This window comes from Octopus bimaculoides, chromosome 20 (genome assembly GCF_046866305.1).
Source record: "Octopus bimaculoides isolate indiv1 chromosome 20, ASM4686630v1, whole genome shotgun sequence".
NCBI lineage: Eukaryota > Metazoa > Mollusca > Cephalopoda > Octopoda > Octopodidae > Octopus > Octopus bimaculoides.
The window spans coordinates 7,412,372-7,426,706 of NC_142947.1; the positions used below are offsets into that span (position 1 = coordinate 7,412,372).

Consider the following 14,335-nt stretch of genomic DNA (forward strand, 5'->3'; position numbering starts at 1 on the left):
TTCAAAATATTGCTTATAAATTTTTGTCAACCTGCTGTACTTGATGACAAAAAAGACACACAGACTTACTAGACACACTCCAGTTTTAGCAGAAAAAAAGGTTGTTCGTGCGTTAAAGCATGTAATATTAGCTTAATGGTGGCCCAACTTAGCATGTAGGACTTGAGATGATATTTTTTTGAGAAGCAAAACGTCCATCTTATATGCCATCAAATATGGTATTTTAACAAATTAAAATCAATGAAATACTTAGCCAAGAAAGTATACAGAATTATTACAATTTTATCAGAATTGCTTTTTGTTTTTTTCCTATGAAATAAAATGATCTATGAGTAAATAGCTAGGGAAGAACAAGGACTATTAGTACTTTAAAAGAATGGTGTTTCTTTCAGATTAAGAAACGGTTAATTTCCATTGTGACATATGTAAATAAAACTATGAATAATTGACAAAATGAGCAAGCTTGTTGTTTTTATTTCTGGCCAGCTGCGAAGTAATATGCTGTTGTTTAAGAAAAGCCAATATGGAGTCAGAAATAAATGTTGAGTGAACAAAATGTTTTGTGGGAACAACCAAATTTCTCTTAAATTACATCTTACCAGCTCATATAAAAGTCAAATAAATCAACCCCAGTATCTATTTTTTTATAAGTCTGGTTCTTATTCTATCGGTGCCTTTTACCAAACCACTATGTTAAGATGTAGACACACCAACATCAGTTGCTAAGTAGTGGTGGGGGACAAACACACATTTATATATATATATGATGGGTTTTCTATCTACCAAATCCACTCACAAGACTTTGGTTGATCAGAGGCTATAAAAGAAGACACTTGCCAAGGGTTCCATGCAGTGGGACTGAACTCAGAACCACATAGGAAGCAATGTTCTTACCACACAGCCATGCTGATACAGTGAATTACTGAACAGAAAACTTGTAACCAAGAATTCGTTTCTTTTTAAGAATTTGTTAGTAAGAAAATCTGAAAACAAATATTTCATTTTTAAAAAAAATGTCTATAAATAATTTTATTAAAAAATGTAAACATTTAACACCAATCTTAAGGCAAACAGACCAATATATGAAGTTAATTTACATTTAAAGACATTCAGTAAATCTTTTTATCTCCCCCTCTAAATATTTGAACTGTTCATGTTATTTATTTGAATTTTCAGTTGTTTGAATATTAATTTGATCAAAGTTTTGTATCAAGGAATCTGATTCTGAATTTTCATTTATAATTTGGTCTGTTGGTGGAAAATGTTGAGTTTCGTCCATATGTAGTGATGATCGACTTCCAGAATTTTCTCGGGCTGCTTCCAATAACTGATTGATAAGATATTGATCTTTGCTTTTGTGATCAGGCAAAACTGGTGGCCATGGATTCCCTGCAAACATACAACAATGGAAATATGTTGAAATAGCATAAAAATCACAATACTTTTTAGCAAAAAACATTTTTTAAACAAGCACAAAACCTGACAAAAGACATTCAGATTATTCAACTTGATGAGAAGACAATCCTGCTAATAATTTTTAAATTGTTTCTTACTCTTTTACTTGTTTCAGTCATTTGACTGCGGCCATGCTGGGGCACCGCCTATAGTCGAGCAAATTGACACCAGGACTTATTCTTTGTAAGCCTAGTACTTATTCTATCGGTCTCCTTTTGCCGAACCGCTACATTACGGGGGACATAAACACGCCATCATCGGTTGTCAAGCGATGTTGGGGGGACAAATACACACACAAACATACATACATACATATTTCATTTCATTTCATTTCAAAGTTTCAGCTCAGAGCTGCGGCCATGCTGATGCACCACCGTATATATATATGACGGGCTTCTTTCAGTTTCTGTCTACCAAATCCATTCACAAGGCTTTGGTCGGCCCTAGGTTATAGTAGAAGACAATTGCCCAAGGTGCCATGCAGTGGGACTGAACCCGGAACCATGTGGTTGGTAAGCAAGCTACTTACCACACAGCCACTCTTGTGCACTTTCAAGTAATCACATGGTCCTTGAATGTCAATTATTCATTGTGCATTGAAATTCATTGAGGAAGAATATGGGCATCTGTATGAAGGTAATTTTTCATGAGGTGTCATTGAGAAAGTCCACTTTTGGGCTACATGCAGCCATGACTGATATAGACCATGGATATGAAGGGAGGAAAAGTGTGTATACAGTAAGCACAAACAAACACATTGACTCAGTCACTGTTACTATCCAACATCATATGACTCTACCTTTTAATTCTAGAATTCCAAGAGCTCCATCTTTTCCTGGATAAACTGTTGGCAGTTTGTACATGTCTGTAAAACTGGTGCTATAGTTAGAATAGCGAGGGACTAACACTTTAAACAGTTTTAATACCAAGTCCTTCTCCTGGAAAATACAAAAAAAAATATTATTAGATTAAACAAATGACAAAAATGAACACAAAACTCTAAATAAATGAAATCTAGCCAATAACATGCTTTCTTGACCTTCAAACTGTTACTCCGTTTATCCAGTACAAGAGTTACTTTCATCTTTTATTAAACAACCAAATAATTGTTTTATCAATCATAGCAGTGTTAAAGTGAAAGATGGCCAGAATTTGCTACACATAGATCTAGGTTCCAAAGTTGTCAAGATTGAGAATCGATCCTATGTTACATACAATTAATTATCTTCATTTCAAAATATCATCTTCAACACAACTGGCTTTACCTATATTTATAAATATTGAAGGGTTTTTCTCATGTCTGTAACCAAGTAAATTACCAGAAAACTTACCAACAACCAATAATCAGCCATTTCCATAGTTTTAGGATCTTTGGGACCATTTTTAATGGCCAACTGAAGTAGCTGCAATTAAAAATATAAAACTCAGATTAAGATTAAAAGATAAGTTATTTAACGGTATACACTCATCATCATTACATTTTGGTAGTAGATTTTGCCTTTTATTCCTCTGAAGCTGATAAAATAAAATCAGACAAGTACTGACAACCTGTGTTCGCGTGTTTACGTCCCTGTAACTTGGCGGTTCGGTAAAAGAGCTAACAGAATAAGTACCAGGCTTAAAAAAAAAAGTACTGGGGTCGATTCAATCAACTAAAAATCCTTCAAGGCGGTGTCCCAGCATGGCCGCAGTCTAATGACTGAAACAAGTCAAAAATAAAAGATGAATATTAAAGATAGCGATCTGGGAGATTCGTTGGCCATAGACAAAATGCTTAGCAGCATTTCTTCCAGCTCTTTATATTCTGAGTTCAAATGCCACCGAGGTCAACTTTGTCTTTCAGCTCTTCGGGATCGATAAAATAAAGTACCAATCAATCACTAGGGTCGATCTAATCGACTAACCTTCACCGTCAATTGTTGCTGGCTTTGTGCCAAAATTTGAAACAATTATTATTAGGAAGAGAGATGAGAACGGGATAAATGGTTATCTTATGAACTTTAATAGCTCACATCTGTTTCTGCTATAAGATGCAGTGGACTCATAGTTGAGTGCCTGAATAATACCTTATAGCTTCATCGAAACCTCGAAAATGAAGTGCAATTTATTTGGGAAAGAATGACATTTGCGCTTATATAGGGCACGGCATCAATAATAAAACCGAAATATTAAACACAGTTATTAATATTGTATTATATTGTGTTCTTAAAGAATAACGAGTTTCTTTTTTTTATTTGGTTCTGTATAATTATTTCTAATTATCATTACTTAATTGTTAATGTGTTTTTTTTTTACTGTTTGTACGCGTTGTAAAACCACCACTATTTCTATTTCTCCGCCCTTAACGTTTTGGGCCACAGATATTAATTAATGATTTACTACTGATTGGTTTGATTATATGAAATCATGGAAAAAAGTAATTCTAGTCAGGACATTTCGTGGTACTTACTCTTTCTGTGTAACCTCTAGCTTCATCAAGACGATGGTAGTAAGATTCTATTCGTTCATATCGGACTACAGCAGTAACTGTTCTACGAAGTCGTTCTAAACGAGCTGACGGGCCGCCACCAAGCCCCAAAGTGGCACTCATATACCTTGGACGTGAACGAACGACAAACTTCAACATTTTAATCGTTGAATCTGCGATTCCGAGTTAAGAAACTTCCCACAGACAAGAAGTGCTTGTGTCCGGTGTCAATTGTAAAATGTCTACTATTCACTCACAGACAACAGAGATACACTCTCTCCCTCTCTTTCTCACACACACATGCGTGCATATATACATACATACATATACACACACACGCACCAATATACATTCACACATAATATACTTCCTTGTTTTTTCTTTTTCCCTGCCGGGAATATTTCTATTGAGGACCCTTAGTTTAACCAACACCGTCAATCTCAACATGTAAACTCGCTTGGGTTGTTTCGTTCTTTCTGTTTGTCTTTAGCAAAACTGATGTAATATTCAATACGTGAAATAGAGGGTCATGTGTATATTTTTTACCAAGTAAACCTTTTCTTTGTAAAACCGATATATATATGTTTTAAATATCAACAAGAATGATGAAGCCAGCGGCTAATTTTAATATTTTCACACCAAAGAAACGTTCAGTTTCGCTAACAAGAATTAATGAAATTACATTTATTTACAATACATCATCTCTGTGACCGTCACTTGTTTTCGTCTTTTAATTAAATAGCTTATTTAAAAAAATACTTGTAAGTAACTTTAATAAAATTGTTAATAATTTAATGTAAACAGTTAAATATATATATATATATATATATATATATATATATATATATATATATATACACACACACGCACATGCACGTGTACCTCTGTATTATTTACTCATTCGTCGTGTCATAGCAAATATGAACCCGTTAACCGTTAAAGGTTCCAGTTACTAACAATCTTAGATATATTCAGAATCTGCACGTGGTCTTCATTGCCGACTAAATTACGAAATAAGGTTTATAAATTTTCAACAGATTCATCAGAAGAACAACAACAAATGCTTTAAGTGGCTGCATCTTTAACGAAGATATTTCTGTTTAATTTCAAAGGTAGCAAGTTGGCCTTAAAATGACCGAAGCGACAACAAATACTAATAATGATGGAGAAGCGACCCCGTTTGATACATCGAGGTATAAATCAAATGAACATGCAGAGGATTTTGGATATAATTTCTACCCAGACAGAGCGAGTGCCAAACGGAAAACTTTCTGGGAAAAAATGTGGACTGAAGGTCGTGGAAAGAAATTTAAGTGTGAGGCTAATGTGACATGGTGTGTGGAAAATCGTGAGTGTTCATTATTTTCTACTCTTCTGATATTTCTGGTGTTTCTTAAATAATGTTTTGTGAAATGAAATTAACTAAACGAAGAAGGATTGCGATGCCGGGTTGACCTTGTTCATTGACTAGACACAATGTTTTAAGATCAAGCAGCACATACAATTTGTCATTGTCAGTCAAAGACCTTAGGGACTTTAATAACGGGATTTTAAACTTTTAATGTTCAAGTCTCGTTATACCAAGTGCTTTTACCTTTTGTTCTGCGACATGTCTTAAAAGGTCTGTAATGTCGTTGTTTATATTTTGATAAATGCCTGTATTAAAAGAAAACAAAGAATGGAAAATGAGAAGTGAAAGCTTTTTGAGAAATAAAGGTCCAATGATATTGGGTGACAAAATTCATCAGAGCGCTGTTCCATGAACTGGATAAAAGTAATTCTTTTCACATCTACCTCTAATGCCCTTGGGAAAGGGCACTCAATCTAATTTCCTGTCCCTAAAGTTTTTTGTTTGGCTACCAATGCAGGAACTTAGTATTGATAAAATGACGATCAGTATACAAACGTTACTCTTTTATTGATTTCATTCATTCATTGGTTTAGTTGGCCATGCTATAACGGCGAAGAAAATTAACAAAATGTACTACGGGCGCAGGCGTGGCTGTGTAGTAAGAGGCTTGCTTCCCAACTACATGGTTCCGGGTTCAGTTCCACTGAGTGCCATTCTGGGCAAGTGTCTTCTACTGTAGCTTCGGACCGTCCAAACTGACAAACAAACGAGGAGGGTATAAGGTGTGAGACGTGCTAAAAATAACGGTTAAATAGCCCTTAGATCACGCACCAAAACCGTTTTTTGTTTTGTTTTTGCATAATCGTATGAATTCCCGTGTGTAGAATACAATTTCGCAAACAATATTAAAAGTTGTGAGGGGTTACATGGCGTGCTTAATGAAGAATTCCGCCCATGTGTGTGTGTGTGTGTGTGTATTGACCGTTGACTGAACACTATTCAATTTTTTTCTCCGTGTTTTTCTCCTTGTCTCCGTATTCTTTCTGTTGAAGAGCGTAGCTCGAAACGTCAAAGACTTTCCGTATTCCCGAGCGTCATACTAATATATACTTTTGTTATTTACACCACCTGTCCTCGTCTGTTGTTATTATTTGTATATTCTCCCATATATATATATATATATATATATATATATATATATATATATATATATATAATGTCTACGCCATAGAAATCTATGGATGATTTAGCAAACACCTTACATGGATGAAGACCTTCTTTAGCCTGGGGTGCCAGTGTTTCTCCTTTCCCTACCCACTGTCTTCAGTGCTTGACATTTTTATAGAGAACCCATTTCTCATCACCAGTCACTATTCGGTTCAAAAGAGGTTCATTTGTGAGATGTGACAGCAAGGAAGAGCACACATTCACTCTCTGCATGCAATTAGACTCGGAATTTGCTGACTTTTTCACTGGCGTGCAGGTGTCAATGAATGGTTGAATGAACAAATCCAAGCTTCTCTGCTAGTTCCTCAACAGTTATGATGGGATTTTGTTCCACCAGGTTTTGCAGGTCGTCCTCATCGAGATCTACACATCATCCAGGACAAGGATCATCTTCTAGACTCTAGTTTCCAGCCTGGAATATCTGGAACTACCGTTGACACTGGTTTATGCTTTTTGTCCAATTCCCATATACTGCATTAATATTCCTCACACTTTCCATTGTGTTGTTGCCTTTATTGAACTCATAAAGCAAAATAGGCCAAATATGCTCTTTTGTCACTTCCATTATAGCTTTGAAAAAATAACTGTTACAATCGAACTGTACTCTTCAAAAATTTCAGTAAGAATAAGGACAAGGTAAAATGACTACCTGCTTTTATAGCAAGTTGATGCAGGTAGTTTATCCTGTCCCCCTCTGACTTTTTGTTCATGCAATTGCAAAAACCACATTTTTTATGAGATGACCCAATATTTTGAGTAGGCCGTTTCTCTGTTGTACATTCTCTACATTCATCAATCTCTCATAATAACAACTCCATGGCTCTTTTCAGCAATACCATAATTCTCTCAACTACACTCCCTTACAATCTAGAACACCTCACCCCTCTGATCCTTACATCACAGAATGTGTACAGAAGTTACTTTCTGCTTCTTCCTTTGTTTAGTACACCTCACATCTAGCTTCTCTTTTAGCTGCTTGATATTACTCTCTGCTGCTCCCTTTCTAGTCTTTCCAAACCTGTCCCTTAACTTTTATTACACTATGTACCGTATTATTTTACCATTATTTTATTTTCCATCAAGCTGAAAAGCAATTATGTATATAAATTCATTTGTTTTCTCTTTCTTGTTCTCTTTTAAATGTAGATCCTATGGTGAAATTACTTTTAAGAGCTTTGAAACGTCATGGTTGGTAAGATGAACATTATTACAGGCAATTTCATTTAATTAATATTACATAATTTATGATTACAAAGATCAAGGTCAAATGTCTGCTGTCATCCCTGGACTTTAGTAAACAATACATTTTCATTAACCTCAAGGTCAAATGTCTGCTGTCATCCCTGGACTTTAGTAAACAATACATTTTCATTAACCTCAAGGTCAAATGTCTGCTGTCATCCCTGGACTTTAGTAAACAATACATTTTCATTAACCTCAAGGTCAAATGTCTGCTGTCATCCCTGGACTTTAGTAAACAATACATTTTCATTAACCTCAAGGTCAAATGTCTGCTGTCATCCCTGGACTTTAGTAAACAATACATTTTCATTAACCTCAAGGTCAAATGTCTGCTGTCATCCCTGGACTTTAGTAAACAATACATTTTCATTAACCTCAAGGTCAAATGTCTGCTGTCATCCCTGGACTTTAGTAAACAATACATTTTCATTAACCTCAAGGTCAAATGTCTGCTGTCATCCCTGGACTTTAGTAAACAATACATTTTCATTAACCTACCCCAACCACATGTCCAGTCTTTCATGTTTGTAGGTCATTGTCTTGTGTCTGTTTTGTGTTTTTTCTTAATTACTTTGTTTGTCATCTTTGCCTGTGTAGAGGGTGTGTGAAAGTATATACATATACATGTTGAATAAAATCATAATTAACTGATCCTCCTGTATTTTCTTTTACCCAAAGCCAGGAACTTTTCAGCACCCTTTGTATATGTGTGTGTGTGTGTGCGCGTGTATAAAGTTATCTAATATAAATTCAAAATGTTTTATAAATTTTGATATAAATATTTTTACTTTCTCATATATTTTGCTTGTATGTTGCTATGTATGTTACAATTTGTTATTTCAGCTCTAGTTTAGAGTATAGAGCACTCTTTATCCTACCACGTAAAACATATAGATGTATTCAGATGCATGTGTGTGAAAATATATATATATATGTAGATAGATACATCAATAGATATAATGTTATCTTATTTAAATATAATTATTCTGTGAAATGAAAATGTTTCTTGCTGTATTTCCAGTCCTGTCAACCTAAGACGCCATATTGCTTGTGAACCTTGTGTTGGTTATGTAAATGGAGGATATGACCCACAACAAAATCAGGTGAATATTTTATCATTTTATGGTTTTACATTTGTGTATGTACATGAATATATATATACAAGGTGCTGCACAGTGAAACCAAACGGCTGCAAAGCAAGATTCTTAACCATACAGATAAGATCAGGCTGGGCAAAGTTCAGAGAGTTCCTTACTCCTGCTGGCAACGAAGGGCCTGTCTCTCAGAGTGAAAGGCAGATTGTTTGATGCCTGTGTGGAAAAAGCTATGCTGCATGGTAGTGAAACATGGGCTGCGACAGCCAAGGACATGCGTAGGCTTGGAAGAAATGAAGCCAGTATGCTTCACTGGATGTGCAATGTCAGTGTGCACTGTCTGAATAAAATTCTAACCTTAAACATTATCCTAACACTAACCCTAACCTGAATCATGAAATTTAGTGTAGCCTGTAGATTGTAGTAAACTGCATGCTAAAATGATACTGAAGATTATAAACTATGTTGTGTGTGTATTCTTTTGGTTGGGGTGTTTTTTTGTCTGTTTTTCCATGCTATCATCAGTTAGACAGACATGTTATTTAGGCATTATTTTACAACCAGTTGCCATTCCTGTTGTTTCTGGAATCTCTTATTCCACGTGTTTTTGACAGCTTAAAATGCATGGATGGTTTGTTGACAGAAGTGACAACATTGCTCACAGCTTGTGGCTTTCATAGAACTACAAAATTAAACAAACATACACATACACACAGATGAATGCAACACATGAGTAACTGATCCCTGCTGGTACCTGGCAGCTGTTGGTAAAACCACCATTCAGAGCCAGTGAACCAGTACTTGCATGGAAAGTATTATTTTTTATTTATTTAAAAAAAATTTTCTGGGTGCCAGATGCTTGAGAGTTCCCACTGAGTATCTGATAAGAGGTAGTTTACTATAGTCCCCTGATCCCAATCAACCAACTCAACTAGATGAATCTAATCAAATAACGACGATATTTCTTTTCAGGTGGTGGTATGTCAAAATACAGCCAAGAAACGGTGGTTGTGTTGTAATGTGCTTGCACATGAGTTTATTCATGCTTTTGACTATTGCCGAGCTAAAGTAGACTTCATGAACATTCATCATTTAGCATGTACTGAGGTGAGGACAAAGTGTTGGCTTTTTATTCTTCTTTCTTGCTTCAATTTTGTTTCCATTTCTTGCCGAGCATCTTCTTGACACTTAGGACAGAGAAACTCACTGTATACATTGATAGGCCATGAAAATAAATACACCAGATTGTTCATTTACAAAATTATATAAAGTTATGTAAAAAAAAAAATACTTATGTACAATGTTATGCTCTTCTCAATACGTGTGACATACCAGTTAAAACAATCTCTTGCACTTCTTGCAGGGATGATAAGCCAGGGATATTTCTCAAATAATTTTCAGTTCCTTTCTTGATCATTCCTAATGCTCCTACAATCACTGGTATTGTAACTGCCTTCAGATGTCACATTTCTTCAATAAGAATGAGTAAATCTTTATATTTTCTGAACTTGTCAAATTCTTTTACTGTAATATTATTTTCACAAGGGATATTCAAGTCAATCAATAAACAGACTTTATTACTTTGGTCTTTTACAACAATATCCAGTTCATTAGCTTTGATGGTTCTGTCTGTATGTACAGGAAAGTCTTAGAGAATTGTTACATTTTCTCACTCAGTTACAACCTCAGGGTGATGCTTTTTACCACTTGTCAACAGTTTTGATTTTATAATGCCAACCTTTTGCAGCATTGAAATAATGAAACTACATGATGACTGATTAAATATTTGTTGTTTCATCTAAAGTTACATTCTTACACCCTGATCTTTTCCCACACACCCATATATTGTAAGGTCACCATATCCTAACAGCTGTTTCTTATAATAACTCACTTCAGAAATATTTAGTATCTGCTGCCATCATGTTATTTTCATGTCTAATTGATAGGGAACAAATAGTTTTATATCATTGTCATCATCATTCTTTAATGCAGCATTTCTCAACTGTGGTTGCAGTAGAGAATGAGGTGGCTATATGCCAGATACTGAGAAGCTAAAATCTTTCAGAGAGAAGGAATGGGTGTTTTGCTGTAGAGGATATACAGGGCTACCCGACATTATATAAGGCTGGGAGTAACTGGGAAGGAAGATTATTTCTTTGTATTATTTAATGTTTAAATCAGAATATATTTTCTAATATAGGCTCATGACCACAGATGCGCTATGTAGTAATGAATGAGTATTGAGGACTAGTGAATGACAAAATGAAGTCGAGGGTATAGTGAGTGAGTTTTAGGGAGTACTACATGATAAAATGAATCTCAATGAGTTGAGGAAACTGTCACAAGAATTCTTGATGAATGATTGATAGGCAATAAGAAAATTCTGAAGCAATTCATGCCAGCACGAAGTGGGTTGTTGTTGTCTTACTGTTTCTTCTATCTCCTGTCTTCTTCATGTTGTTATCTTCTACTGTTCTGCCTTTTTCCTGTTGCTCTCTCTCTCTCTTCCTCTCTCTCTCTCTCTTCCTCTATCTCTCTCTCTTCCTCTCTCTCTCTCTCTCTTCCTCTCTCTCTCTCTCTCTCTCTCTTCCTCTCTCTCTCTCTCTTCCTCTATCTCTCTCTCTTCCTCTCTCTCTCTCTCTCTTCCTCTCTCTCTCTCTCTCTCTCTCTTCCTCTCTCTCTCTCTCTTCCTCTCTCTCTCTCTGATCTGACAATGGTAACCAAGGAAAAGATAGACAAAAAAGAAACATTGAGACAATGTAGGATTCTTCTTGATGCAGCCCAAAACAGCTTGGATAAATAATTAACATGGTGGTAGTGGTGGCAGTGATGACAGCAGCAATAGTGATGACAGCAGCAATAGTGATGACAGCAGCAATAGTGATGACAGTGGTGTTAGAAGTTTAAGAGATCATGATGGTGGTGGTGATGATGATGATAGTGGTGGTGGTAGTGGTGCAGATAGTATTGATGCTAGTTGTGGTGGCAATGACACTAATGATGATTGTGATGGAGATGATGCTGATGATGACAGCGATGGTGGAGATGATGACGACAATGACAATGTTGAAGATAAAGACATGATGTTCAACAAAGAACTGAGGAGGAGATGATTCTATTTTTGTCCTTTCGCTTAGTTTCTGTCTTCCATTATAATTCCATTCACAACCACTATGTAAAAGCAACTTCTTTCTCTATTTTCTTTGTGTCTTGTATTAAATCTAATCTCTTTGTGTTTTTGTTTTTCCCCCTTTTTCCCTAGATTCGTGCTGCCAACTTCATGCATTGTTCCTTTATGGCTGCTATGTCGGCTGGAAGTGCTTCGCCATTTAACATCAAACAAAAACATGCGGTCAGTTAGTTGTTGGATTTTAATTCTTCTTTCTTTCTTTTTTTTCTTCCTGATTTGAATTAAAGGACAAAAAAAAAAAAACCATTTTGATTTAAAATTTAATTAAATCTTGAAGGGGATTTTTCTGCAACTATATTTCTAGTGAAAGGGTATAATCCACTAAAGGTATCCCAGGACCAGGTGATGTTAAACTGAGTGACACATTAAGTCTACCTTACAAGGGAGTCATGGCAATATTCTTTATACTTGTGGTTATTTTAGACATGGCTTTTCTATATTCTACAATTTCTATATTATTACAGGATTGTGTGAAACAGCAAGCTGTAAAATCCATTGTTATTGTTCGGAATATATCAAATGAAGCAGCTTTAGAAATTGTGAATGAAGTCTTTGATAAATGCTACAATGATTTGGAACCTGTTGGCAGAATACCAAGGAAAGCTTCAAGGGATAATTATCGGGCACTTTTGGAAGGACAGTTATATGGCTATTCGGAATAACAATCAGAAAGAATTATTATTATTATTATTATTATTATTATTATTAAAATGAACATTGTGTTGAAATATTTTTATTATTATTTAATATCATTTATCACAAATATAGTTATTGATTTCTAATAAAATTCATGAACTAAGTTCAAGTTGCTTATCAAAAACTCAGGAAGTGTGTGTGTGTGCGCATGTGTGCTCTTAACAAGAAGACTGACACTGCTGACTTTTTCATTTTGTTGAAGATTATAATTCAAACTGTTTAAAAACTGTAAGTTTGTGTCATAGAGCCTGGAGTGGTATCAAAAGGGTTAAAATGTTTATCATAAACATGTTTGAGTGTAATGCTTTCAACAAGCATTACACTTGAAAGGATGTTGGAAGCACATTTCTCAGTCTGTTACATTCTGTTGGGCCAGCTGTACATTGTCTTGACTTCCTGTTATAACTGACTGAAGAGACAATTAAAACTAATAATGTTTTAGTTATGTACAAAAATGTTCATTGTGTACAAATCATGTATCAGCTGTTAAAAAGTAGGACACTATCCAGTTTTTTGATATGTAAACCTGAAAATTGTAATATTGGCATATATGCTATGGGTTTTTAATTCTGTTTTAATGTTAGAGTTAGGGAGTTGAATGCTGATTAGTTAATAGATGTGACACTCTTTAAAAACTACATATCTCTTTGCTTTGGGTTAAATGTATTTCATTTTTTTTATACCTAGTTGAAATCACCTATATGTACTGATCACACATGTGACCTATACACCAAAAAAAAAACAACTTAAAATAGAATATTCTATATAAGTTCTCAGCTGGTAGCATTTTGGATATATGTACATGTGGATATATGTGCATGTATAGGGATGATCACTAAGTGGACATCCCTTTTGCTAGAAGAAGACCACCTACAGTCTGACCACTAAGAAAAGATTGTTTTCAAGAAAATTCAGCAAACACCAGAACATAAGCAAGCAAGACAAATGAAAAGATACAAAATATAAAAAATTAATCATAGACTGGTTTCTTTATTAACTACTTACATAATTACTTACGGAATTGTCTGCAACTCTTCAGTATGATCGTCCTTTGCAATATAATTTGCAGAACTATACACAAGACGTCCACATGAGATTGAACATGTATTTAGTTCTAAAAGTCTTTGTTTTTGCACGCCAAATAGCTGGAATAATTTAAATTTATATATATATATATATATATATATATATATATATATATATATATATATATATATATATATATATATATGTGTGTGTGTGTGTGCATATAAATATTTACTCACACATATGTATGCATATATAAATGTGTGTGTGGTTTAGAAGTTTGCTTCATAGCCACATGCTTTAGTTCAGATAATCACTTCTGCATTTTTCTCACTTAGTAGAACATATTCCACTGAGGAGGTCCAATAAAACTGGAACATGACTGTTACATTCTGTTGGTCTTAAAGGCCAGATCCTCCACTCTGACGTCACTGTCTACATTCTATAAAATTTCGAATTGGCTGATCTTTTGTATATTGCTTTTACATTTGAACACCTATACAGGGTATCATCATCTCGGAGCTTCCAAAATGAAGCTCTGACGAAGCTATAGGGTGATACACAAGCACTCAACTGAGGTGCAATCC

The 14,335-nt window shown here is 34.9% G+C and overlaps 2 protein-coding genes across 4 annotated transcripts; one reads left to right on the top strand and one right to left on the bottom strand.

The window, feature by feature from the left end:
- Window positions 1–996: 996 nt before the first annotated feature.
- On the bottom strand, window positions 997–4,274 carry LOC106869203 (large ribosomal subunit protein bL17m). Its single transcript, XM_014914847.3, has 4 exons — window positions 3,905–4,274; window positions 2,787–2,858; window positions 2,255–2,393; window positions 997–1,389 (listed from the first exon to the last, which is right to left on the bottom strand). Exons 1-4 carry the CDS (start codon window positions 4,079–4,081, stop codon window positions 1,157–1,159), a joined length of 621 nt encoding a protein of 206 aa, XP_014770333.1. The 5' UTR covers window positions 4,082–4,274; the 3' UTR covers window positions 997–1,156.
- Window positions 4,254–12,826, top strand: LOC106869202 (mitochondrial inner membrane protease ATP23 homolog). Of its 3 annotated transcripts, none has more exons than XM_052975276.2 (7): window positions 4,254–4,369; window positions 5,035–5,270; window positions 7,647–7,692; window positions 8,764–8,845; window positions 9,809–9,943; window positions 12,099–12,188; window positions 12,491–12,826. In XM_052975276.2, exons 2-7 carry the CDS (start codon window positions 5,054–5,056, stop codon window positions 12,686–12,688), a joined length of 768 nt encoding a protein of 255 aa, XP_052831236.1. In that variant the 5' UTR covers window positions 4,254–4,369; window positions 5,035–5,053; the 3' UTR covers window positions 12,689–12,826. The 3 variants fall into 3 exon arrangements, with proteins under 3 accessions (XP_052831236.1, XP_014770331.1, XP_089194063.1); XM_014914845.3 differs by having other exon boundaries at window positions 4,328–4,683; XM_089337937.1 differs by lacking the exon at window positions 4,254–4,369 and having other exon boundaries at window positions 4,918–5,270.
- Window positions 12,827–14,335: the final 1,509 nt, after the last annotated feature.

Bases quoted from the DNA above. Each gene is read 5' to 3' on its own strand.
- LOC106869203 (XM_014914847.3), bottom strand. From the start codon at position 4,081: ATGTTGAAGTTTGTCGTTCGTTCACGTCCAAGGTATATGAGTGCCACT. The intron at 2,394-2,786 runs GTAAGTTTTCTG...TGTATTTTCCAG, and splicing joins TGGCTGATTATTGGTTGTTG to GAGAAGGACTTGGTATTAAA. The intron at 1,390-2,254 runs GTAGAGTCATAT...GTATGTTTGCAG, and splicing joins TGGAATTCTAGAATTAAAAG to GGAATCCATGGCCACCAGTT.
- LOC106869202 (XM_052975276.2), top strand. From the start codon at position 5,054: ATGACCGAAGCGACAACAAATACTAATAATGATGGAGAAGCGACCCCG. The intron at 9,944-12,098 runs GTGAGGACAAAG...CTTTTTCCCTAG, and splicing joins ATCATTTAGCATGTACTGAG to ATTCGTGCTGCCAACTTCAT. The intron at 12,189-12,490 runs GTCAGTTAGTTG...ATATTATTACAG, and splicing joins ACATCAAACAAAAACATGCG to GATTGTGTGAAACAGCAAGC.